Source organism: Sorex fumeus, unplaced genomic scaffold, assembly GCF_029834395.1.
Source record: "Sorex fumeus unplaced genomic scaffold, SorFum_2.1 ptg000024l, whole genome shotgun sequence".
Taxonomy (NCBI): domain Eukaryota; kingdom Metazoa; phylum Chordata; class Mammalia; order Eulipotyphla; family Soricidae; genus Sorex; species Sorex fumeus.
This window is the reverse complement of record NW_026606081.1, coordinates 21695132-21721761: the sequence shown is the minus strand read 5'-3', so window position 1 is coordinate 21721761 and position 26630 is coordinate 21695132. Positions and strand designations below refer to the sequence as shown.

Sequence of the window (26630 nt, the reverse complement as noted above, 5' to 3'; positions counted from 1 at the left end):
ACCCAGCAGCTATAGCAGCAACCTGAGTATCTGCGCAGACGGTCACACTCAGCTCCTCACTCTTGTCTCCCGGCAGATAAGCGAGATGTAATGTCAGTAACGGGGGCTGGGCAAACAGGCCGTCGCAGACATATTCAGGACCCTTCAACCACCAAAAACCCAATACACGTTCTTCTGTACTGCATAGGGGACATTTTTCAGGACAAGTCACATGCTGGATACAACTCAAACATCCCACAGAACCACAAAATGAAATTATACCAAGTGTCTGCTCAGAAAACTAGCACTAAGACTATCCTCCTGTTGTTCATCGATTTGCTCAAGCAGGCCCAGTAACGTCTCCATTGTGAGACTTGTTGTTACTGTGATTGGCATACTGAATACGCTAGTCACGGGTAGCTTGCCAGGCTTTGCCAAGCGGGCGAGATACTCTCCGTAGCTTGCCGGGCTCTCTGAGAGGGGTGGAGGAATCAAACTCAAGTTGGCCAGGTTGGCCACATGCCCTACCACTGTGCTATCGCTCCAGCCCAAAAAACAAAGTCACAAATATAGAAACCAATCATAAAGAGAAATCATTAAAAAGGATGAACTACCTGGTAACTAAACAACATACTGATAAACAACAATGGGGTCAAAGAAGAAACCAAGAAATTCCTCAAATCAAACAAAAATGAAGAAACATACTGCTACAACCTATGGGGAAAGTGCTAAGGGTCAAAGTTCATAGCACTGGGCTGGAGCAATAACACAGCGGGTAGGGCGTCTGCCTTGCACACAGCCGACCTAGGTTCGATTCCCAGCAACCCATAGGGTCCCCCGAGCACCGCCAGGAGTAATTCCTGAGTGCATGAACCAGGAGTAACTCCTGTGCATCGCTGGGTGTGACCCAAAAAGAAAAAAAAAAGTTCATAGGATGAAGGGGAAAGTTCAAATTACTAAGAAGGCTTAAAGTACTAAGGGGAAAGTTCATAGGACTAAGGGGAAAATTCATAGTTCTTCAAGGTCAAACCTGGATAAAGAAAAAGATTAAATCACAACCTAAACTCTCATCTAAAAGAATACTAGGAATAGAACAACAAATGAATCTCAAAGTAGAAGGCAGGAAATAATAAAAATTACAACTGGAATCAATGATGCAGAATATAAGAAAACAATACAAAGGGTCAGTAAAACCAGGGTGTGGCTCTTGAAAGAATAAACAAGATGGGGGGTGGGAGGGATACTGGGACTAGTGGGGGTGGAGAATGGGCACTGGTGGAGGGAGGGGTACTCAATCATTGTATAACTGAAACCCAAGCACAAAAATTTGTACGTCTACAACTGTACCTCATGGTGTTTCACTAATAAAAATTTTAAAAAAAAAAGAATAAACAAGACTGATCAGCCTTTAGCTAGATAAATGGAGAAAAAGAGAGAAAACCCAAATGAACATGATCAAAGATGCCGGGGGGGGAATTACAGCAGACACCTCAGAAACACAAGAGTTCAGAGGAGGTTGCTACAAACAAATGCATGCCACTGAGCCAAGAACCTGAAAGAAATGGGTGGATTCTAGAACCGTGCAAACTCTCAAAATCGAACCAAGAGGAAATAGGAAACCGAAACAGACCAATCACTGGGACACTAAAATAGTCATTTAAAAAATCTCCCCAAGGAAAAAGGCCCAGGTCCAGGTGGGTCAGTAGTGAGTTCCAACAAAACTTCAAGAAGTGCCCATATTCTTCAATCTCTTCCAAAGTATCGAGGAGACAGGAATCCTTCTTAATAGCATCTGTGAAACCTCTAGGCCCTAAGGCCAAGAAAAGAGACGCGACTGAAAAAGGAAACCACAGACCAATATCCCAGATTACTATTGATGTAAAACTCCTCAGCAAAATTCTAGCAGATGGAATCAATCCAGAAACATATCTAAAGGGTTATACACCATGATCAAGTGGGGTTCATCCCAGGGATGCAATGCTGGTTCAGGATACAAAACTCAGCTCATGAAATACACCCCACCGACAAAAGGAAAGATAAAGGCCATAGGATTATGTCAATTGATGCAGAAAAGGCATCTGACAAGATCCAACATCAACTCATCATCAGAACCCTCCAAAAATAGGGATAAATGTCATACACCTCAACTACTAATAGCCAAATACAGCAAACCCACTCACTGGTGGAACCGGAAGCCCTTCCTTCCCCTGGGATCAGGTCAGAGGCAGAATGTTCACCTTGGCCACCATTATTCAGCATCGTTTTGGAAGTCCTTGCCACAGCAATCAGACAAGAAAAGAGACAGCAAAGAGATCCAAATCATGGAAGAACAAGTTAAACTATTACTATTTGCAGAAAAGATGATACTATACATTGAAAACCCTAAAGTCTCCATAAAAACTTGGGAAGAACAGCACTGTGGATTCCGTGGGACTCAAGAGAACGGCCCTGTGGGTTCCACGAGGCTCAGGAGACGTGGGTTCTGCAGAGCTCAGGAGATGTAGGTTCTACGGGACTCGGGAAATGGGGGTTCACTGGGACTCAGGAAGTGCGTCTCCTTTGACCCAACAGCAGCTGCTCTGCGCCCGGGCAGGGTCTATCACGTTCTGTCCCTTTGTTTCTGGGCCGCACACGGTGGTGCTCAGGGGTCACTCCTGATGGGTCGCAGATCACAGGGGGCACCACAGTCTGAATGGGAAGTGGGGGCACCCGTGAGCCCTGTCCCCACATGGCAAACTCGCAAGACATGGACTCATAACTGAAAAGGACGCTCCCCACCCCTGAGGGAGGCTCAGGTTGGAATCCCCCCTTCATGTCAGCACCGTCGATGCAGGGGGTGGAATCCGAGGCCCCAGGCCTTGGCAAAGTTAGCTCTAGCGTGTGGGCAGAAGCGGCCAGGTCGGGCCAGGCCGCACTCACCTTCCATGGGCGTGTTGCTGTCGGGCCGGTTTGCAAACACCACATCCACGTACTCGAGCTGCAGCCGGTGCAGGGAGCCCTTCAACCCTGTGGGTGGACAGAGTCGTGAGCAGCGTGTGGCACGGGCCACTCTGATGCCCCCTCCCTGACCACAACCCCACAGGGCACCTGCCAGCCCAGGGTCCAGGCACTGAGACAGTCAGCACCGTTTCCAACGAGGCCCGGGCCTGAGTCACACAGCCTCCAGGGACAAGCCCTACAGGAAGCAGGACGCGGCCCTTGAGAGGAGCAGAGACTGGCTGCCTCATCTCTCCAGCCATCCTCCGACCGTAAACCTTTCTTCTCTAAAAGGGGGTACACTGGCAGCGTCCAGGGGCTACTCCTGGCTCTGTGTCCCAGAGTGGCCTTGGCGGTGCTCAGAGAACATGTGTGGCACCTGGGATTCGAACCAGAGTCAGAGGCAAGTGGTGGCACCGGGTGGAAAGAAAAGAGCCCAAGAATCTGGCTTCTGGCTCCCTGCAAAATGCAAGAGCAGTCACCTCCTGCCATAGACGTGTCAGGGGCTCTCAGCACGGTGGGGTGTGAGGGAGGAGAAGCACCCCAGAGGCACAGCTGGGATGAGTGATGGCCAGTCTTGGTGTTCGCTGACCTGAACTCAGGACACCCCCTGCTGCATCCTGCCATTCCCTGCTGTTCCCTGCTGTCCCCAGTGGGGCTCACAGGTCACTCCGGAAGGGCTGGAGATTGACCCGTCCTGGTCTCCAGCCCAGACACTGACTTTTAAGACGTTCACCTGGGTCCTGCTCACGCCCAGACCTTTAGATCCCCAAACTCATTCTCACTATTCCCTGGAGAGCTGGGAAAGCATCGGCCTGGTCGGTGTGTTTGTGTCTGCTTTGGTAGCACATCAGGCTCCCAGCTCAGTGCTCAGGGGACCATGTGGGGCCGGGGCTTGAACCCAGGTTGTGCATATGCGAAGCCTGTGCTCCAGTCCCTTTCTGGTCCCAGCAGCTCATCTGGGCTCAAGGCCCCCCAAGCACCATCAGGAGTGATTCCTGAGGGCAGAGCCAGGAGTAAGCCCTGGGCATCGCCTGGTGTGAATCTACCAAAAATACAAGCAAAGAAACAAACAAAACAGTCTATCTGGCAGCCGATGCCTGAATTCAGGAACTACTTCCCAGTGGGCCGCAAAATGATTTCAAAGCTGCCGTCTCCCTAGGTGTGCAAGACCTCAACTCCCAAACGAGGTGAATATCGAGACCTTTGGCACGACGTCTCAGAGACATTCCGGGTGAGACAAGGGGCATGTGACAGAGACAGGGAGCACCACAGCTATCACGAGCCTGCAGTTAACATGAGCAAGAGAAACACCCCAGAAAGAGTCTCCCAGGGTGGAAGTCTGGACCCCAGAAAGCAGCAGAAGACTGAAAAGATGAACCACTAGCAGATGCGTCAGCAAGCAAATCCCCACCAGATTGCTGGGTTATTTTTACAGAAATACCTTCACATTCAACTACACTTTATTCCTGGACTTTACAAGGCCATTTGCCTAGGGACAATCACTGTACACTTGTTTATAAAACTCAAGCCTGGAAATCACAGGTGAGGCCCGGCATGTCTGGGAATGCATGGCAAAAGGCCTCAAAGGGAACAGCCAAATGCGGCCACTGTGGGCTGCGGGCTCCTGGCTCAGCGTGTCACCTCATGCTTCATGTGCACAGACAGACGGGTGTCGGAGTGACGCAGGGGCCAGCTGGAAGGATGCGCCAGGTCTCCAGAGCACAGGGGATCTCATCACCCACATCCGTTTATAAAGCGATGTGCTGAGTTGGTTCTCCACTTTGGGCAGCTGTTAGTTCCCAGGTGCAAATATCTTTGGCGAGGAGAAAGTCTTCTGTCCAGGTGATGTCGTGACTCTAAAGACTGGAACTTTCCAGACATCATTCCTGAGGGAGAATCTAGCACCAGAATTCAGAGGGCACCTGTGCCCTTCCTTGCAGAAGGCGTGAGATGTCCGGGAATCAGAACCCCTGAGGGCCGTAACCCCTCAGCGGGTTTGGCAGTCGGACCCTGAGCCACTGTCTCTCAGTTCCAGGTCTTGTGCTCCCTGGGGAGCACCAGCACAATGACGGTCATTTTCCCAGGGGGCTTCCCCATGCAGTTTGGAGGGTATTTGGGTCTCATGGAAGTTTGGGCCCGCAAGCTCATCGCCACATTCTAACAGTCACCAGGGAAGGAGCCAGACGCTTGTCCCTGGATGGCTGGACACAGAGGGGCGACAGGAGTCGGACAGGGGGGCTGAGGCTGCGCAGGGCCCGGTCTGGAGGGAGGGCGCCCTCAGCAGGTGTCTCCACATACTAGGCTGCTGTGAGCTGTCGGAGACGGAGCCGGGAGTGGTGCTGAGCTATGGCCTGGGCTTCTCTCTCCAGAGCTGAGAAGGTCTCAGAATGGTAGCGGCGATCTCCTACCTCGGGACTTATCCTCGGAAGCAGCACTGGGTGCCACTTTGTGGTATGCGATCACTCCCGCCCCACACGCTCTCACGGCCCAAGAGGCAGCACAGGTGACCCGGGCCATGGTGCCACACAGGGCCCTGAGACCACTGCAGGGCAAGGCCCAGACCCCTGCCAACACATGAATCAGAACTTAGAAATTATTTTTAAAAAAGCCATCTGAGGGGCTGGAGAGATAGTACAGTGTGGAGGGTGCTTGCTTTGCACATGGCCGACCTGGGTTCAATCCCCAGTGTCCAGTATGATCCCCTGAGTAGACCGCCAAGAGGAATTCCTGAGTGTAGAGCCAGAAGTAACCTCTTTGCATCTCCAGGTGTGACCCTCAAAAATAAGAATAAATAAAAAGTCATCTGGGAGGGGCTGGAGCGATAGCACTGCGGGTAGGGCGTTTGCCTTGCACGCAGCCAACCCGGATTCGATTCCCAGCATCCCATATGGTCCCCTGAGCACTGCCAGGAGTGATTCCTGAGTGCAATGCCAGGAGTAACCCCTGAGCATTGCCAGGTGTGACCCGAAAAGCAAAAAAAAAAAAGTCATCTGGGAGTCCCTAATCAGGTTCATCAGAGCTGTGGGAAGAGTTCCAGAAGATTCTACCACTTACATGCGCCGTCCCTTCCCCCGCTGCCCCTGCTCTGCCCAGCCTGAGGAACTCACCTTCAATGATGTGCTTCCTCGACAGGCCCCGCTCGGTCTCCGCCCTGCAGAGAGAGACGCATGCTGAGGGGGAGTGAGCCTCCCATGGCTGCTCTTTAAAGCACAGCGGAGTCTCTCAGAACTGAACGGATGCTAATTTTAGCGTGTTCCTGGCAGACTCCACCCGGGGGGCAGGGGCGACAGGGCGGGCGGGCACTGGCTCTCCACAGAACCCAGTGATGCGCGCACACGTGGCTCGGCTGCCCCAGTACCGACCAAAACAGCTGCCCACGGGGCTTTGTCCACGTCTCTCAGCCTTGAGAGGGCCTTGCGGAAGGAAAGAACCCTCCTTCACTGGGCCGACGCGAGTCTCCCTCCGGGGACTGTCCCTCAGGAGACAAGTCTAGCTCTTCACCCCGACCCCGTCCCTGTGCCCCACCTGCTTTAGTTTGTGCCTTTGGAGAAGACCCCAGAAGCTCAGAGACTGTCACATGAGGAACTGGACAGACGGCCGCTCTCCTGGGGCTGCAAGGGGTGTCCTGCCCTCCCTGAGGAAGACTGTCTGTCTGTCCTGAGGAAGAGCGTTTGTCAGTCCTGAGGAAGAGTGTCTGTCTGTCCCAAGGAAGCGTGTCTGTCTGTTCGAGGAAGGGCGACTGTTTGTTCCAAGGAAGGGCGTCTGTCAGTCCTGAAGAAGAATGTCTGTCAGTTCTGAGGAAGGGTGTCTGTCTGAGGAAGCATGTCCGTCTGTCCCAAGGAAAAGTGTCTGTCTTAGGACGGGCGTCTGTCTGTCTGAGGAAGCGTGTCTGTCTGTTTGTCTGTCTGAGGAAGCATGTCTGTCTGTCTTAGGATGGGTGTCTGTCTGTCTGAGGAAGCGTGTCTGTCTGTCTGTTTGTCTGTCTGAGGAAGCATGTCTGTCTGTCTTAGGACGGGCGTCTGTCTGTCTGAGGAAGCGTGTCTGTCTGTCTGTCTGTCTGAGGAAGCATGTCTGTCTGTCCCAAGGAAAAGTGTCTGTCTGTCTTAGGATGGGCGTCTGTCTGTCTGAGGACGGGTGTCTGCAGCCCGGGTCTCCCGGCCCCGCAGGTCGGTGCTCTGAGCTCGGCAGCGCCCGCTGAGCCCTCCACGTGAGGCCGGGTAGGGTATTTTTATCTTTGCGTTCCGTGCAAATCTCTCTGCCTTTTGGCAGATTTGAGCAGCTTTTCTTTGCGATGCTGTGTGCTTATTTTCCTTCCCCAAATTTGGACTCTATTTTGGAAGCGGCTCTGAGTCTGAGGCTGGCATCTGGGGCTGTGTGTGCTCGTGACTCACTCAGTACAAGTGACCACGGGCTCTGCATCCAGTCTCCCCCTGGGGTCATGCTCACTAGGACCAGCTCCCAGGCAGCTCGCCTTCTCTGGAATGGGGAAAGAAAGGAACGACCTCTCTGAGCCGGTCGCACCCGGCAGAGCAGGGCCCCGCGACTTACTTGCCGCCCCAGTACAGTTTGGTGGTTATGACCAGGCTGGACCTCCTGCGTGTGAAACAGGAGAGAGGCAGATTAATGACGAGTCACCCCCCATCAGTCCTGACACTTGCTTCGTTTGGGGTCTGCCCTCTTGCAGGGCTGGGGGACCCTGTGTGGTGCCGGGGACCAACCCGCACTGCCTCTGGGCCTGGGCCTCACATCTCAAATGCTGAGCAGGGACAAGCGACAGGAAGCTGTGGTGGGGCCCGCAGTCAGAGGGAGGAGGCTGGAGAGACAGGCCCCCGAGCGACGGGCGGTGGGGACGAGGAGGGGCTCAAGCGGGAAGAGGCCTGTGTGGGGGGGGCATCGGGGCCAGGCTGGGGGGCTCCGTGGCTCTACGTGGCAGGTCCCCCCGACGAGGCCTGTGTGAGCTGGCAGAGCGGGCCTCCGGGCAGTGTCTCCTGTGGGAAACTGCGTCCCAGGGCAGCATGTGCTGCCCGGGGATCTCTTAGGGGCAGGCAGCAAGGAGCGCACAGCAGCCACAAAAACCCGCAGGACAGCCGTGGACACGAGCCAGGAGGTTGCTGGTCTCTGGGGGGTCCATGGCACCTGGCTGGGGGACATAGGCTGGGACAGATCACAGGTACGCCCCCCCAGCCGGCCTCCAACAGCCTCCTGGAAAAACCACGGGATGAGGCAACAGAGCTGCCCGGTGGTCACTGCACTCAGGCCTTCTCAGGGTCAGGGCAGTGGCTGCCTTCAGAGTGAGATTCGGAGCTGGCATGGCCACAGCAGGGAGTCAGGCCACAGGGGTCTAGGCCACCTGTGTCGCCTTCTCAGCCTTGCGTGGGACCGCAGGGCAGAACCACGCCCCATGCCTGGCTGGGCTCTGTCTGTCCATCTGTCTGTCTGGGTGGCTTGGATTCTTGAGCCACGCCCACCAACACTCAGTCTGACTCTTGGCTCTGTGCTCAATTTCTCCGGGCAGGTCCCGGGGGCCCTTGGCAGTGCAGGGGCTGTGGGCAAGGCGAGTGCCTTACCCGGGGCTGTCTCCAGCCTCATGACACTGACCTCTGTGAGCGTCCAAAGAACCACCCGGCCTCATCAGCTCTGACCAAGGACTGCATGGCAGAGACCTGCTGCCTGAGTGACCAGCCTGAGCTCAGCTACACGCAGGACGCTCCCTCACACGTTCTCTCTCGCTCACTCTGTCTCTCCTCTCTCTCTCTCTCACATACTCCCTCCCTCTCCCTCTCTCTCTCTGTCTCCTGTCATACACTGGGCTCCATGAGACACCCTGCCCTGGGAAGATGGACATTACCTCCAGCCTTTCTTCTTGATGATGCTTCCCAGGATCACTTCAGCCCTGGGGGAAGAGGGGCTTGTGACTGGAGGTGGTGCCGGAAAGACGCAGCCCCCAAAGTCCCAGGGCCCCCACCCCAGAGCATGCAGAGAGGCCCTGCCCGCTGCAACCCCTCCGGTTCCAACGGGCCCCCACACCTACAGCCGGGCCCTGGTCCGAGGGGACACCTCTCTGTCCCCCCCATACACGCCTACAGCCCCTGGACGCACCTACAGCCCCTGGACGCGCCCACAGCCCTAGAAGTGCCCACAGCCCTGGACCCGCCTACAGCCCTGGACACGCCCACATCCCTGGATACACCCACAGTCCTGGATGCGCCTCCAGCCCCTGAACGCGCCTACAGCCCCTGGACGCGCCCACAGCCCTAGAAGTGCCCACAGCTCTGGACCCGCCTACAGCCCTGGACATGCCCACATCCCTGGATACACCCACAGTCCTGAATGCGCCTCCAGCCCCTGGACGTGCCTACAGCCCTGGACACGCCTACAGCCGGGCCCTGGACCTAGGGGATACCTCTCTGCCTCCCCCCAGCACGTAAGGCGTGGGGGCTCTGGACTGGGGAATGGTGAGTCCAGGGGATGGACACTGGCCCCGCCACGGGAGGGTCTGTCTTTGTGGATCTACAGCACGTCCAGGCAGCCCCAGACAGATACCCGTGCACGCGGCCCTCACTCCTGACCTGTCGGGGCCTCTGCCCGCCCTGTGAGGACAGCTGCCCCCCACAATAGGAGACCACAAGCTAGAGGCCGGGCCCCCTCCCCCTCAGCCCCGGTCTGGCTGTCTGGGGAGAAACTGAGGCACATCCCAATGTAGAGGGGGGCCCAAGGGTGGTGAGAGGGCAGGTGGCCGGTGCTCAGGTCACATGAGAGGGGCCTGCGGGGCCAGCCCAGAGGGTCATGAGGACAGAAGGTCACACCCAGAGGCACCGACAGCCTGGTGACAAACATCACTGAGGAAAGACAGCAGCTTTTCCCCCAAAATCTCTGCTCCCCGAGGGGGACCCAGTTCCCTGGGGGTGAGGAGCAGTGCCCATGTCTGAAAGGTTCCAGGCCAGGATCTTCGACGTCCCCCCAGGCCCCTCCCTGTGCACTGCCTGGGCCATTGCTGGCCGCTGTCCCTTCCCTGCTGTGGACGGAGGGGAGGGGACAGCTGCAGCGACCCCCCCACAGCAGCCCAGTGCCCGGGGCCCTGGACACTCACTTCCCCGCTGCGTACACCTCAGCCGTGTCGAAGAGGTTGACTCCACTCTCGTAGGCGATCGTCATCAGCCGCTCGGCCACCTACAAGGGGGCCCGTCACTGCCACCACCGCCACACAGCCCCAGGGTCGGAGAGGCTGCAGGAGGGGTCCCTGGGGCTGCCTCCGCCCCACCGGGACATGCTGGGGTGGGCACAGTGCCAGCGAGTGACTGCAGGGGGGACCCGAGTGCCGCCGTGAGCACACCCAGAGCAGCGCCTCCTCCAACACCACACGCTGCTGGCTTCCTCAGCCGTGTGACAGGGACGAAAGGACGAGGCATCACTGCAGGTCAGCCTGGGCAGTGGGACCCTGGCCCCAGCTCTGCGCCCTGAGCCTGACTGCCCAGGGCTGTCTGTCCTGCCTGTGTCACCCGGGTCCTGCCCCAGAGCTGGGTGCAGCTAGGTGAACCCAGCCCAGCCTCCCCACCCTGGTGGGATCCCCGTCTCCGCAGCAGCCACACTGGGGACCTGGGACAGTAGGGGCAGGTCCCAGCATGTGGCCCACACAACCTCGACACTGTCCCCTGGCTCTGGGGGCAGCACGGGAGGCCGCAGGCCTTGGTGGCACTTCCTGGACCTCAGATCGGACACGGGGCAGCAGTGTTGGATCAGAGACTGTCAGAGCTGGGCGCAGACGGACAGATGGGCAGCGGGACAGATTGGGGTCTCAGAGGCAGCGACCAGCACTGGATGCCCGGCCCCCCAAAACTGACCCCATCCTGCAGAACCTGCTATGTTGTCAGCAGTGAAAGGCAGGGGTGGGAAACAGCCCCGGGAAGGACCAGCACCCCGGAAAACACATCCTGCCCTCCACAGCCTGCTCAGACCCACTGCCCGCACTCACCTCATCTGAGATCTGGCCTCCGAACGTCACCCATGTTCCTGTGGGAGAAGAAAGGGGCGTGTCACTGCCCCTCCTCGCCCCCAGCAGTGTAGCCCCCCGGGAGGGCCGGCAGGCACATGGGGCCCCGGCTACACCCTCTCGGGAAGTGGTGTCCCGGTACCACTGGCCCCCACCACTCCTGGCAGAGGGGCTGAGGCTCACAGCCCCTCCCGCGCACAGCTCGGTACTCCCGTCCTTCCGGCCCCCCAGCCCAGGCGCACCCCTCTGACCTCCGGCAGGAGCTCTCCAGATGGCAGTGACCCCAGACCAGTGAGGGGGACGGCAGCGGCCCGAGGCGGCAGGGCAGAGGGCAGCCCCCCATCCCCCACCCCAGCCCAGCCCACCCGCTCTAGCCCAGCAACAGGCCTCGTGATGAGGGACATCCCACTGCCCAGGCTGACCTGCAGTGACACCTCCCCCAGTTCTGGGAACCGTGGCCCCAGTGGCCACAGGATGGGGCAGGCGCTTCCCTGCTGGCACCGTGCAGACCGGGGCTGCTGGCTTGAGCTCTGCCCCTGGGACACCATCCTCTTGAACATCTATTGTCCAGCTCATCCTGACCTCGGGGGCCAGCCCAGCGTCCCCCCGGCCAATACACCGAAGGGCTGGTTTCCTACTCGGAGTCTGCAAAGCCGCCCGTGCCTGTTGGGAGCACTCAGCGTGGGAGCAACACAGCCCGAAGCCAGCCCTGTGCCCCGACTCCTGCCCTCCCGGCACGTTCCCAGGGGCCTCCTCTGCTCTCGCCAAACAGCCTTCGGGAAGTTCATTTGTTAAGGAGTGACTGGTGAATAGAGACTAGAAATAGAAGCCAATGTCCTACATTGCAGCCGCTTTCCAGAAATGGAAACCAAGCTCAGATCTGCTCTGCCGCCCTGCTCTGGGCGCTGCCCACACCGACCTAAGGAGGAGCCGGCGTGGCTGCGTGGCTCTGAGGCAGCTGCGTGGTTCGGCGTGGCGGTGTTTCTGGAGTGGCTGGGGTTCTGTGTGGTTGATGGTTCCAGCATGGCTGGGGGTTCCAGCATGGTGATGGTTCTGGTGTGGATGGTGGTTCCGGCATGGCTGGAGGGTTCCAGCATGGTGGTGGTTCTGGCGTGGCTGGGGGTTCCAGCATGGTGGTGGTTCTGGCGTGGCTGGGGGTTCCAGCATGGTGGTGGTTCTGGCGTGGCTGGGGGTTTCAGCATGGTGGTGGTTCTGGCGTGGCTGGGGGTTCCAGCATGGTGGTGGTTCTGGCGTGGCTGGGGGTTCCAGCATGGTGGTGGTTCTGGCGTGGCTGGGGGTTCCAGCATGGTGGTGGTTCTGGCGTGGCTGGGGGTTCCAGCATGGTGGTGGTTCTGGCGTGGCTGGGGGTTCCAGCATGGTGGTGGTTCTGGCGTGGCTGGGAGTTCCAGCATGGTGGTGGTTCTGGCGTGGCTGGGGGTTCCAGCATGGTGGTGGTTCTGGCGTGGCTGGGGGTTCCAGCATGGTGGTGGTTCTGGTGTGGCTGGTGGTTCCGGTGTGGCAGTGGTTCCTACATGGTGGTGGTTCTAGCATGTCAGTGGTTCTGGCGTGGCTGGGGTTCTGGTGTGGTTGATGATTCCAGCATGGCTGGTGGTTCCGGTGTGGCTGGAGGTTCCAGCATGGTGGTGGTTCTGGTGTGGCTGGTGGTTCCGGCATGGCTGGGGGTTCCAGCATGGTGGTGGTTCTGGTGTGGCTGGTGGTTCCAGCATGGCAGTGGTTCCTACATGGTGGTGGTTCCAGCATGTTGGTGGTTCTGGCGTGGCTGGGGTTCTGGTGTGGCTGATGATTCCAACATGGCTGGTGGTTCCGGCGTGGCTGGGGGTTCCAGCATGGTGGTGGTTCTGGTGTGGCTGGTGGTTCCGGCGTGGCTGGAGGTTCCAGCATGGTGGTGGTTCCGGCGTGGCTGGGGGTTCCAGCATGGTGGTAGTTCTGGTGTGGCTGGTGGTTCCGGTGTGGCTGGGGGTTCCAGCATGTCAGTGGTTCTGGCGTGGCTGGGGTTCTGGTGTGGTTGATGATTCCAGCTTGGCTGGTGGTTCCAGCATGGTGGTGGTTTTGGTGTGGCTGGTGGTTCCGGCATGGCTGGGGGTTCCAGCATGGTGGTGGTTCTGGTGTGGCTGGTGGTTCCGGTGTGGCTGGGGGTTCCAGCATGGTAGTGGTTCTGGTGTGGCTGGTGGTTCCGGTGTGGCTGGGGGTTCCAGCATGGTAGTGGTTCTGGTGTGGCTGGTGGTTCCGGCATGGCTGGGGGTTCTAGCATGGTGGTGGTTCTGGTGTGGCTGGTGGTTCCGGTGTGGCTGGGGGTTCCAGCATGGTGGTGGTTCTGGTGTGGCTGGTGGTTCCAGTGTGGCTGGGGGTTCCAGCATGTCAGTGGTTCTGGCATGGCTGGTGATTCCGGAGTGGCTGGTGGTTCCGGCATGGCTGGTGGTTCACATGCACAGGCAGTGACTGGGGCTCTCAAACAACATGGCCTGCAGCCCTGTCTGCCCAGAGTGACCACCCTTGGTGACCTCCATGACAAGACTAGAGCGTGTTCGGGGTAGAGGGTGGCCATCATGCCTGCAACTCGTGGAGGACAGAAACCACCAGGAGACCAGACAAAGGGGCCTCAGGCAGCCAACCGTTTGAGGCCTCAGACCCCCAGAGGCGTCATGAGGTCCCTGGGTGGCTGGGTGATACCGGGCAGGCCAGGGCTGGGGCCATCCAAGGGGGTGACACCAGGGTCCGCTGCGGAACTTCCCTCATGACCCACAGACAGTGCCACCTCTGCCTTCTCGGGTCCTAGGCCGGATGGGCTTGGGCGTCCAGGGCCGCTGCTTGCTGCGCTGCCCTTAAAGGACCGCTCCCAGGCCGAGAGCTGGGGGTGCTGGGGGTGCTGTGGGACACGAACCGCATCAGTAACACTCAGACAAGTGTGTGGGGGGGTGGGGAGCAGCTCTGTGTGGGGCAGCAGAAGCTGGGGCCGCACCCTCTCTGGGAAGGGAGAGCAGGGTGCAGGAGACCCCAGGCCGTCACTCTCTCCCCCCCAGCGATGACCCAGGCCCCGTGCGCGGCCCGCTGCTGTGTGGCCATGGATCCCCATCTCCCTGGGGTCACAGGGCGCCTCAGCTCCTGTTTGGAATTTGCTTGAAGCCCCCAAATGCTCAGGTGAACCAATCTTTCTGGCGTGTTTGAACTCTTTTCGCCACACAGTTGAAACAGATATCCTGCTCCAAATGCAACCAGCAGCAAAACCATTCTGAAGGGCTACACACGCCTGTTCATCGCACTGTGGGTTCAAGAGTGCGGGCGTGGATGCAGGTGCCTGCTGGGGGTGAGTGCAGCAGGAAGTGGGCCTGGCGGGAATCCCACGGGGCCCGGGGAGGCACAGTCATGCCACCGGCATGGCCTGGACGGGACGAGGGGACGCCATGCCAAAGGGAGAGGGACATAGACAACGGTCTCTCTACAGGCAGGCCCAGGGACGCAGTGTGGCCCACACTCCCCACTCCCCCTGCCCCACAGACTAAAAGAATTTTTTTTTTTGCTTTTTGGGTCACATCCGGCAACGCACAGGGGTGACTCCTGGTTCTGCACTCAGGAATTACTCCTGGCGATGCTCAGGGGACCATATGGGATGCTGGGAATCGAACCTGGGTCGGCCAGACTAAAAGAATTGTAGGAGGAAAGTCCTTTGCCCCCGAACCACAGCCAGGCATGCTGGCATGTGTGCCCCCTCTTCTTCTGGATTACCCTCGGCCACGTGAGCCCTGGGACAGGACAGGGGAGCAGCCGTCCGCAGTCTGGGTGTGTTCCAGGCACCCTTCTAGACAGTCCGCAGCCATTATTAGCTCTGTGCTCTGACACGTGTGTGGTGGGCCCGGAGAACGGCCCCCAGCAGTCCTGATCCGGAATCACTCTGCGTCTGCTCCCCCAGCAGCCAGAAGTGAGGAGGGAAAAGGGAACTTCCTGGGGGGCAAGAGGCTTTCTTTAATGCCAAGGAGATAAATCCAAGGCATGCGGCAGAAAGAAGGGAAACTACTTTACATCAGCGCGTGGAAACCCTCTGTGGCACTTGCCGCATTAAATACCTCTGGAAACTCAAAGGAGAAATAGAAAATGATTCGCCAGCTGCCTGACTAAGAAGCTTTAGGAATGTAGGGAAACAGAAAGGAGGGGATATAAAAGATGATTTAGCATAATCCTTCGATTAACAGGACTTCCGACCCCCAAGGACCAGCCAGCCGCAGCTCTGGCTTCTCTGAGTCTGACAGTCACAGCCAGCCTCAGCCTGATGTTACAGGGGCAATGACTTCAAGCTCAAAAACAGACATAAAATTGGGGCTGGAGCGATAGCACAGCGGGTAGGGCGTTTGCCTTGCACGCGGCCGACCCGGGTTCAATTCCCAGCACCCCGTATGGTCCCCTGAGCACCGCCAGGAGTAACTCCTGAGTGCATGAGTCAGGAGTAACCCCTGTGCATCGCCAGGTGTGACCCAAAAACCAAAAAAAAAAAAAAAAGACATAAAATAGAAATAACGTCCTGCTCAAAAGACAGGACTGGGGTGTGGCGCTGGCCTTGCATGTGACCAACCATGGTTTGATCCCAGGTACCACACAGGCCAGGAGTAAGTCCTGAGTACAGTGTGGCCCCCAAAACACTGGAGGTGTTCACCAAGTGCCCCCAAGTGCTTCTAAAGTAGGGCAGAAGAGTTTTCAAGACATTCTCATCTCACTGGGCGGGGGCAACAGTTCAGCAGGACAGGGGTGGGGACACTTCCTCTGCACGCGGCCAATCTGAGTTTAATCCCCACAACACATATGGCCTCTGAGCCCCCAGAAGTGATCCCACAGGGCCGGGAGCAAGGCCTGAGCACCGATGGGTGCAGGCCAATGCACCTTGACGAAAATGCACCCTGAGCCAGGGCTGTTCTGGGCCCGGCTGTGCTGAGGAAGACACTGGGGTGTCACCCAGACTCTTGCTCCAGGCTCACATGCTCCCTCACGCCCCCGAGCCAGGCAGACGGCACGGTGCCCTGGAGGCCGTACTGGGTCTGGGAGAGCCCAGGCGCGATGCAAGCACACAGGACCAGGAGTGCACCCCTCCCCGTCACCACCCGCCCCTCCGAAACTTCTTAGGCATAGCATTTCGGAATTGCCCAATCCCGGTTTGGGATGTGTGATCCCTTTCTTTGGAGTCCACCTGCATGTCCAGTGGAGAAAAGCTGGGAGAAGGCCCAGAAGGAGGGTCTTCGCCGGAAATGGCCTCTGTCGGAGTAGCTGCCTTTAGGAAGGTCGGTGTCTCACGCCAGCGTGGATGGTCTGTGCCTGCCCCTCCTCGGAGCCCGACCCCTCCTCTGGCCGCACAGGGGTCCAGCCTCCATCCTGCCTGTCTTGCACAGCCATGTCCAGCAGTGGGCCCTACCCCCCGCCCCCCACCCCCGCGGCAGCCAGACCTGGAAATGTGTTGGCAGCAGCAGAGCCCAGTGCTGAGAGGGTCACGGTCCTTCTGCAAAGCCCCACAAAGTCCCTCAGCTGAACAGGGAGAGGCCTGGGTTCCCGGAGCATGAGTAAGATCTCGGGGACCTGAACTCAGGCCAAGGCCCTGAAGCCCCCCCGGGCCTGAGCACGGCCAGACATGGAAGCATCAGGGGCTGCAGCAGCTTCCTGGGGCTGCAAACACTGCAGAGAGAACGGCTGCACAAGAGGGAGACATGCATGTCCTGACTCCCCTTTCCAGGATGAGGCCTGGGGCCACACGTGGGGGCTCATGGGGGGCAGGGGGCCTGGCCACACAGGGGGATCAGCTCATTACGGAGATTCAGCATTAGCCAGTGCCAGCAGAGACCCACGTGCCACGTTCCGCACGCTCTGAGAGGTCTGGCTGATGTGAGCGTGGGCTGCCAGGAGTGACAGCCCAGTCTAACTGGGACCCTGTCCAGCACCATGGGGCATAGCAGAGTGATGCAAGACTCAGCACTGCTGCACTACTCTTCTGCTGCATCACTTAGCTGTGTTACTCTGCTCTGTTACTCCTCTGCTGTGTTACTCCTCGGCGGTGTTACTCTGCTGTGTTGCTCCTCTGCTGCATTGCTCAGCTGTGTTACTCTGCTGTTACTCCTCTGCTGCGTTACTCTGCTATTACTCTGCTGCATTACTCTGCTGCATTATTTTGCTGTTGCTCCTCTGCTGCATTACTCCTCTGCTGCATGCCTCAGTTGTGTTACTCTGCTGTGTTGCTCCTCTGCTGCATTACTCCTCTGCTGCATGCCTCAGCTGTGTTACTCTGCTGTTACTCTGCTGCATTACTCTGCTGCACTATTTTTCTGTTACTCCTCTGCTGCATTACTCCTCTGCTACATGCCTGAGCTGTGTTACTCTGCTGTGTTACTCCTCTGCTGCATTACTCTGCTGTTACTCTGCTGCATTACTCTGCTGCATTATTTTGCTGTTGCTCCTCTGCTGCGTTACTCTGCTGTAACTCTGACTGTGTAATTCTGCTGTGTTATTCTGCCGCATTCCTCCTCTACTGCATTACTCAGCAGTGTTATTCTGCCGTGTTACTCTGCTGTATTACTCTGCTGTTGCTCTGCTGTTACTCCTCTGCCGCATCACTCTGCTGCATTACTCCTCTGCTATGTTATTTCACTGTGTTGCTCTTTTGCCGCATTATTCCTCTGCTGCATTACTTCATGGCTTTACTCTTCTGCTGCGTTACTTCTCTGCTTGTGGGGACAGCTCTGGGACATTCTAGCAACCACATGAAGTCCAGCTCTTGGCCCTCTGTCCTCCAGTCTTCCTGTCCAGTCTCAGGCTCTGGGAGAAGCTGAGGCAGGTCGGCTCAGCCTGGGGCTGGTCCCGGTGTCACCGAGGCCGTGGCTGCCAGCTTCCAAGCCCTCTGACTGTTACTCCACGCTGGCCTCATCCCGAACCTGGCTCCGCTGAGCCATGGGGGGACGCTTCCCAGAGCCCACACGTCCTGACCCGGGGCCAGCAGAGCCACTTCTGAGTCAGGCTGCGCCTCGGCTTGTGAGTGGACAGCAGTACCCAGAGGCAGTGGATCCAGGGGCCAGTGGCAGCCACCACTGCCAGGGAAGGCTGAGTCCCCTTCCCTTTCGGGAACAAAGTGAAGGTGCCCCTGGAGTGCGGCCCCCCATGGACCCCACTCAGACACAGATGCTCCCTGCAGGCGCTTCCCCCAGGGCATGTCATCCCTTCTCATCCCTCTGTTAACCCTGCACCCCATGGGACCCCGCCACGCCCCACTGCACCCTGCACCCCACTGTGCCCTGCCACCCCCGTCTCAGCTCCCCTCATTCCCAAGAGTCCCCACGGAGTCTGAGGCTCCCTCGCCCTGCTCCTCGGGACTTGGCACCTGCTTCCGGCCAACAGCCCAGTGGTGGGACTTGGCCGCCACAGCCTTCCGGGGTGCTGGGGATAGACCCTGCCCACAGCCCCTCTGTCAGCCCCTCTGTCTGGCAGCTGTGTTTGGGCCAGAGACACTCCGTGGCGTAGGGGGCCCGGCCAGCATGCCAGGTTTTCGGGTGTGACCCCAAGCCAGTAAGTGGACGTCCAAATGGACTTACATCCTGGGGGAAGAGCCCCTCTGCCTCTCCCGTCACCGCGCCCCACAGTGCCTAGTCAGTGACGAAACATCTCACAGCACAGAGAGAAGGTCCAGCAGAGGGAAATGAAGGCACTCAGGCAGGAGCGAGGCCCAGGGGGACTGCAGCAGCCGGCTGCAGGTCCATTCCCACCCTCAGGGCTCCACAGGGCTGAGGACATGAGCCCGAGCCAGGAGGGCAGCATGGTGGTGGCAGTCAGACCAGCTCCCGCCCTCTCCCAGCTGTGCCCCACCCCCATCCCCAAGTACTCACCAAGACCCAAGCAAGAAACTCTGAGTCCCGATTTGCCGAGATTCCTGGAACAGAAAAAGCGACATGTGTCAGTGTTTGGAGGGACTGTGCCTGGGTTTGCGGTGCCCCAACCCTGCCTGGCCGCCCTTGTCACCCCAAAAGGCACAGACTCCACAGGATCAGCACACAGCACCCCCAGGAGGTGTTTCACCCCAAACTGTCATCTTGACTGACTCATCCACAGAAGTGCTGCTTCCTCCCTCTCCCGGAATGTGATCTCTAGCTCAGGGGCAAGGAAGCAACTCATCCACCCCCGAGACACATCTTCCACCACAGCCTGACATACAGGGACACATGCTCAGAGTCTGACACATGTGGACACGTGCTCAGAGCTGACAGGGGGACACGGTCTCACAGAGACTGACACACCGAGACACAGACTCACAGAGCTGATACACATGAACACAGTCTCACAGAGCTAAGAGGGGGACATAGCCTCAGAGACTGACGCACCCAGACACAGTCTCACAGAGCTGACAGGGGAGGACACAGTCTCACAGACCTAAGAGGGAGACACAGTCTCAGAGAGACTGACACACCTAGACACAGTCTCACAGAGTTGATACACAGGACACAGTCTAACAGAGCTAACAAACAAAGATATAGTCTCACAGAGACTAACACACAGGGACGTAGTCTCACAGAGCTGACACATGCAGGTACAGTCTCACAGAGCTGGCACACATGAACACAGTCTTACAAAGCTGACACACATGAACACAGTCTCACAAAGCTAACAGAGGGGGAACACAGTCTCACAGAGACTGATGCACCCAGACACCATCTCACAGAGCTGATTATAACACAGTCTCACAAAGCTGACACGCAGGACACAGTCTCACAAAGCTAACAGAGGGGGACACAGTCTTACAGAGACTAACACACTGGGACATAGTCTCACAGAGCTGACACACTAGAACACAGACTCACATGAACACTGTCTCACAGAGACTGACACGTGGGACACATTCTCTCAGACTGACTCCTGGGACAAAGTCTCACAGAGACTGACACCTGGGGACATGGTCTCATGGAGCTGACACATGGGGACACGGTCTCAGAGAGGCTGACACAGATGAACACTGTCTCACAGCGCTGACACATGGGGAAACAGTCTCACCGAGACTGACACACGGGGACATGGTCTCATGTTGCTGACACGCAGGTGACAGAGGGACACATTCTCACAGAGCTGGCATATGGTGACACGGTATTCTCAGGGCTGACACATGAAGACAGACCATGTGTTAATTGTTGGCTGAGTAACAACAACCTGACTGAGAGACCATTGTCCCCAAGCAGACGTGCCGAGGCCAGTAAGAGCCACCTTGTGAGAGGCTGAGCAGAGTCCTGGGCTTGGTTCTTCCTTCCCATTTCCACCCCTTGACACCCCCTGCACTTCCAGGACAGGAGACCAGGCGCCAGAGTCCCTTGTGGGGGGGGGTCATCACAGTCCCACCCCAGAGCTGCCCACAGCAGAGGGACATGGGTGCTGGGTCACTGGAGCTGGTGTGACACGCCCCCCCAATAGTGGCAACCAGTGGGCACCTCCCTGGTCCTCAGACCGGGGCTGGCATTGCTGCCTGTCTTTCCCTCTGCTCATCGCTCCTGCGCCAACGGGCACCGCAAGGAACCCCGGAGCAGGGCTCCCAGTCACTCTCTTCCCCATGGGGCTGCGTGGTGAGCAGCCCGGGAAGCCCCCGCCCCTGCAGGTGCCATGGGACCCCCAGGGCCTCTCCTGCACGGGGCCCTGCTCACGGCAGCTTCTCAGCCTCGGGAGACTCGGATATGGAGGCTTGGGGTCTTGACCCCAGATCAGGAAAGACGGCTGGAGAGGGCTGGGAGGTCAGTGTTCTCGTGTGCCCCGCGCACCACCTGCTCTGACCCCGGAGGCAGGAGGAGCCCCCAGCCCAGCAGGGCGAGTCCTGGCCATCTCGGGGAGCACCCGTGGGTGGGGGTTGGTTTCGTAACAGTGTGGGTGCAGAGGGTTAGGGTGTGGCTTCCTGTCATCGGCGCGTCTCCCCCGCGACTCAGAATGGCAGGTGGGGGGGACCCAGGGGAGCAGCAGGGGAGGTTTTGCAACGAGTCAGAGAGGGCAAGGCCAGGTGACAGGGCAGCAGGGACGGAGGGGGGCAGGGGGACAGCGCCTGCCGCCTCGTGACAGCATCTGGGCAAACTGCTCCCTCTGCCACCACACTGGTTTGGAAGAGCAAGCTTGAGAAAGTTGAGGACAGTCAGCAAAATAAAACACAAAAAAACGCAAGGCTGCAAGTGCTAAATGTGGCGTTTCCGTCCCACTGCAGCTCAACCCGGAGCACCAGCTGCTCCGGAACCCGAGGCCAAACCCGTTGGGAGGAGAACAGCGCCCGGGGTGGCAGTGTGCGGGTGACGGAGTCCCTGAACTCTCTCTCAGCATGCTTTCCCCTGGGGCGCTGCTCAGGGGGAGACTTCTCACAGCCCATCCCTGCGTCCTGCCGGGAGCCCCTGTAGGTGGGAAGGCAGGAGGCTCGTCCCCCGCGTCAGGAGTGGGGCCCCCATGACCCTGCCCAGCATGTGGCTGAGTGCAGAGGGTGACCCAGTTACACCCCGGACGGAGATGCCTGCACCAGCAGTTTTGCCCTCGAGAGCCCCAACACAGAACCAGAAGCGCACTTCCTGGTGGGCCCCTCATCCCGATCGGCGGGGTCAGCAGCCCGCCAGGCCAAGCATGCTCCAGAATCTTCTCTAGCCCCCTTGTGACCCGGGCGACACTGTGACCCAACAAGTCCGGAACCTCACCCGATTCCCGCTCTCCTCGCACGCACACGAAGGGGCACCCTGAGAGTCGGCAGGTACCCCGCGTTTCCCAGAGACCCAGCACTTTCCCATGTGCTTCAGGACCGTCTTTCTTTTCCTGAGCTGCATCAGAAGTACCAGGAGGAAGTCGGCCCCAGGCTCCTGCTCAGCCTCTGCCTCTGTTCACCTCAGGATAAAAGCTCTCTGCTGCGGACGGGCCCGCACTCGTCAGCCGCTAATATTAGAAATGAGTGACATCAGCCCGGGGTGGGCCAAGCTCTGGCGCACACATTGTGGCCCTCCAGGCCTCAGAGGGGAGCGAGGCCGGCTGCCTGCCCAGCGCCATCAGCACCGTGACAAGTTCCGCTGCAAGCGACCCGCAGCCTGCAACCGTTCTCTGAGCAATGGTGGGAACGCCAGCTTGGCAGGCGATAATGGGGTGTGAGAGCCGAAACCCAGCCTCACTCCAGCAGGCCAAGGAGGCTGATGGTTGACAAATCAGAGGTGCTAAGAGCAGATCGGCAGCCCAAAAGTGTGACTTTAAATGACTTCTGAATGCACGGAGGCGACATTCCGAGCTGTCAAGGGTTGGGCAGAGAGGGCCAGCCAGCCAGGGGGTGTGCCTGCAACAGAGAGCCTGTGGGCTGGGGTGTGGGGGACACACGTCGGGCCTGGCCTGGTTTTCCCGCTGTCCCCAGCCTCCCGAAGGCCCCACGGCACCAGGCAGGGCCCCCGACTCTGGAAGCTGCCCTTGCAGCTTTGTCTTTAAAGACATGTTCGTTTATCCTCTCTAACCCAGCACGGGTCACGTTCCGTGGCCGGGGCTGGGGTTCCAGGTGTCGGGGCCTTGTATTTTTCCCTCCTGGGTGCTGCCGAGTGGGCGCGGGTTCCCGGGGTGGAGGCGCCTCCTGATAGAGCTCAGCATCTCCATGGCAGCGGCTGGCAGGTAGCACAAAGACATCGTTTCCTTCTACCTTTCTTGGAGCAGCAACAAAATAAAATGTTTTTCCCCCTAAGTCATCTGTCAGATGCTGATTCCAGCGAGGTCCGTGGGCCTCTCTTGAGGGAAAGCATCGATCAGGCATCTGATGCCCCGGTCCAACGGGGTTTTATCCATTTCTTTGAAAAAACACCATGTATCTGCAGCACTAGAGAAGTCTTGAGAAGCAGGAAGAGAAGGAGATGGCAGGAGGGAGCAGGGCCTCTCTCGTCTCCATCTGATATACACGTCTGCCACTTAAGGCCAGAACCTAGGACCTCCCCAGAGTCACGTCCCCAGCCATGTCACGGCCACCACACTGGGCCGTGTTCCAGCCACATCCCAGCCACGTTCCTGAGACACCTCCCCGGTGATGTCCTTAAACCACGTCCAGCGATGACCCTGAGTCACATCTCTGAGCCACGTCCCAGCCACGTATCTTTGGGGGGGGGGGCACACATGGCAATGTGCAGGGCTAACGCCTGGCTCTGTACTCAGGAATCACTCCTGGAGGTTCTTGGGCAGCATCTGGGGTTGCCAGGGATCAAGCCTGGGCTAATGGCATGCAGCAGACGCTCGGCCCCAGCCATGTCCCCGGTAATGTCCCTGGGCCACGTCCTCAGCCACGAAGGCACTCGCTGGTTCTCTTTCACTGTGTGCAAGCTCAGAGCAGTGGAGCTGGAGGCTCCCACTCAGTCTCACATCAGAGGAAGCAGATCGGCGGGGTGGGGACAGAGGTGCGGCTCCTGGCCTGCAGGGGTACGTGGACCGGGCACCGCCCTGTCGGGTGACCACCGCCCAGAGCCCTGACAACCTCACACCACAGTGCTTGGATGGGAAGCCAGGGTCCACGCTGCTGCCTGGGCTGGCTAGCTGGCACCGGGCAGCGGAGCAGCTTGGGCATAGCTCCGGGCATGCGCTGGGCTGGGCAGCTGGGGTCCCCCTGCAGCCCCGAGGGTCCCCCTGCAGATGGAGCCTGAAGGCTGTTTGGGAGGCGCCTCAGGGCCCATCTGTCACACATTTTGTAGTTTCCTGGTGTCTTTCTCAAACTGGGGGGAAGGGATCCCGCAAAGCTCCTAGAAGAAAGTGAAGTGGGCAGGGCCTGGCCGCCAGACTGGACCCGTGCAGGGAGGCGGCCCAGGTGGCCAAGTGGGAGCCATTAGTTGGGGCCACAGCCAGCCAGTGTGTGTCAGCGTGGGGGGACATGGGGCCACAGCGTGTCGGGGGGAGTTGCCGGCTGCCTCTTGGCCTGTAACAAGGAGGGTGGACACAGGCCCCGGGCCCTCCGAGGGGCGGAGGGGAGTGAGGGGAAGGCAGCGCGGCCCTGGGCCAGGGTCTTCGCAGGAAGCCTCTAGGGTAGCTCCGCCTCTGCCCAGGTCAGCTGGGCTCACCTCGCATCTGCTCTCAGCACTCAGGGGCTTCCCGAGCTCCCAGAGCCTTCGGTTTCCTGGTATCTGGAACCTTCCACTGCCACAGATGCCCTGCAGCCAGTCCCCACCTGCGAATGTCCCAAACAGGCGCTGGGCCCCGAGAAGGCGTCAGCTTCCAGCTGGGCAGGCCCCAAAGGGCAAGCTGGGGCAGGGGGCAGTGTCCTGCTTACGAGGGCCCGGGCTCCAGAGACCCCCGAGTCGCTGTCCCCAGCAGAGGTGCCCTGGCTTGGGCTGAGGGGCCTCCAGGGGCAGTGGCCTTACAGGGGATCCAGGGACTGGCTGTGCTGCCGAGGGCAGGGCCAGGGTTGCAGAGTCTCCAGGACAGGGCACCCGGGAGGGAGGGAGGAGTCTGGGCGGCAGGCAGGGGACACTGCTGTGACCGGCCCTTACAGGCCAGAGCAGCACGCAACACCCTCAGGCAGGGACAGAGGGCAGCAGGGCCCTGGGGTGCGGCTGAGGCTGACCACCTGGACTGTGGAGGGCAGTGGTCAGAGACCCCCCAGCCCCGCGGCCTGTCTCCCCCTGCACGCCCCGGCACTGCCCGGCACACCCCTAACTGGAGTCGGGAGCAGCTGAGGAGCAGAGCTCAGCTTGCGAGCTCAGACATGGCGGCCGGGCCGTGGCCTTCCCAGCTTCAAGCAGCTTTGCTGACCCTCTAAAAGCAGCAAGTGTGGGGGCTCTGCGTGGGGGGAGGGGGAAGCTGTGCTCCCCAGGACCCCTGCAGCCCATGCACCCAGGACCCCAGACCTGCACCCCTGGGAACCCCCTGGGAAACCCCGCACTGGGGAGGGAGCTGCCCACAGCCTGGAGGGGAGCAACGACAACGGAGTCCACTCAGGCCGATGGCCACTCCCAGACCCAGCACCAGGTTTCAGGCAGCGAGGCAGGAAGCAGCCAGGGGACGGGGCGTCTGTCCTGCCCAGTGAGAGTCAGGCCGGCAAGCGGGTGCCCCACTATCTCCAACACCCTCTTGGGCGGCAGGGGCTGGCGGGAGGGAGCTGTACAGGAGCTCATCTGTGGGCGGACTCGGTGATTCTAGAACATTCTGAGTTGGTGGGCAGCTCCCGACAGCACGGAGAGCTGGCAGGTCATCCACACTCCCTTCCGACATGCGGAACCCCGAGGGGAGGACCCCCACCGTAGCCCTTCCTGGCCTGGGGGGCAGGATGCAACGGAAATGAGAAATACACAAACGCAGAAGCCTGCTTGGCAGTGCCCGGGACCAGCCTGCTGGCGGCTCTCGCTCGGGCCGGGCTCAGGGGCAGCAGGCCCAGGCCCCCAGCAGGACCTGGCCCCAAATGCCCTCTCCTTTCCTTGCCTTTGTCCCAGCCCCCTCCCCCCCACTGGTCCTCACCTGCTCGGGGCTGGGGGTGACAGGCGGCAGTGAGGGGCTGGGGTTAGGGCCCCACCCCACCCCCCGCAGCCTGCCCCGGGGCGGGCTGAGCCGTGTTCCTCTGGCTAAGGGTCCCGCCCAGGTGCTGCTGCCCAGCCACGGCTCTGCCCGCAGCAGGCACCCCAGGGTAGAAGGACTGAACTATCCAGCTTGGGGGCTCATGTTCTCAGCCTCGCACAGGGAGGACACAGCTTCTCCATCAGAATCGCCTCCGACTGCCTTGGACACAGAGCGAGGAAGGCATCCACTGCAGCCCTGGGGGACTCAGGCTTGGGAGGGAGGGGCTCGGAGCACGCCATCTCAGGGCGAGCACATTCGTAACGTGTGCCTTGAAGGCAGTAGGCCCAGCTGAGACGCAGCCTCCGTAGTGACCGCGGACGCCGGACTGTCCTTCCCAGGTCTGGAGAAAGGGGCCTGACTCGGGGACGGGGTGCTCGCAGCCGCATGAGCGCACGATCGTCAGGCCAGGACTGTCCCCTCCGGCCCACCCCCCACCAGCCCTCACCCCATGCGACAGACAACAGCTGCTCTTAAGTCTCACTGTGTTCAAGATGTCACGTTGACCCATCAGGGTCCGGAGGCTGCCCCAGCCTGTGTCCTCAGGACTCTGTGTTGCCAAAGCGCCATCAGCTCTGGGTCCAATAAAATACTTCACGGGCATTTGAACGCTGTTCAGGGCCGGAAGTGCATGAGCCGCAGCACATGTGCTGCTCTCGTTTCACTAACAAGTACCAACATGACTTAGGTTTGTTTTTTTGTGTTTTTTTTTTTTTTGGTGCTGCCGGGAATCCAGCCAAGGTCCTTGTACCTGAAAGGGGCACATCTCTGGCATCCAAACATGATTGAAGGACCCACAACTCAGCCACCTGAAGGAGAGGTGGAGTCGGTCCCTCTTCTGGTAAAGGGCCCCGCAAAGACCCCTGGGAAAGGCTGCGTCATGGCGGCACACTGAAAGGCTCCACCCCGAGGCTGGAATCAGGGAAGGCAGCGGTCAGCATCTGGCTGCCAATCAGCATAGTGGGAAGGAGAGAAGAGGAGGGAGGGCAAGCCCGGAGAGAGGGGTGGAGACAGGAGCACAGAGAGAGCAGGGGTGAAGGGGGGGGAGGGAGAGGGGAGAGCTGGTTGACAGGAGGAAGCAGGGGTGAGTGAGAGAGAGAAGGGGGGGAGGGGGGGAGGGAGGGGGAGGTGGCCTCCCTGA

At 59.3% G+C, this 26630-nt stretch overlaps 1 protein-coding gene across 1 annotated transcript in view; it reads right to left on the bottom strand.

The window, feature by feature from the left end:
• Nucleotides 1-26630, bottom strand: part of KCNAB1 (potassium voltage-gated channel subfamily A regulatory beta subunit 1) — a 45541-nt gene that overhangs the window by 7706 nt on the left and 11205 nt on the right. Inside the window, exons 2-8 of the mRNA XM_056114393.1 lie at nt 18817-18860; nt 10931-10968; nt 10049-10128; nt 8807-8851; nt 7507-7551; nt 6066-6109; nt 2899-2985 (exon numbers count right to left, since the gene is read on the bottom strand). Coding sequence (XP_055970368.1) covers nt 2899-2985; nt 6066-6109; nt 7507-7551; nt 8807-8851; nt 10049-10128; nt 10931-10968; nt 18817-18860 — 383 coding nt within the window. The remainder of the gene's footprint in view (nt 1-2898; nt 2986-6065; nt 6110-7506; nt 7552-8806; nt 8852-10048; nt 10129-10930; nt 10969-18816; nt 18861-26630) is intronic.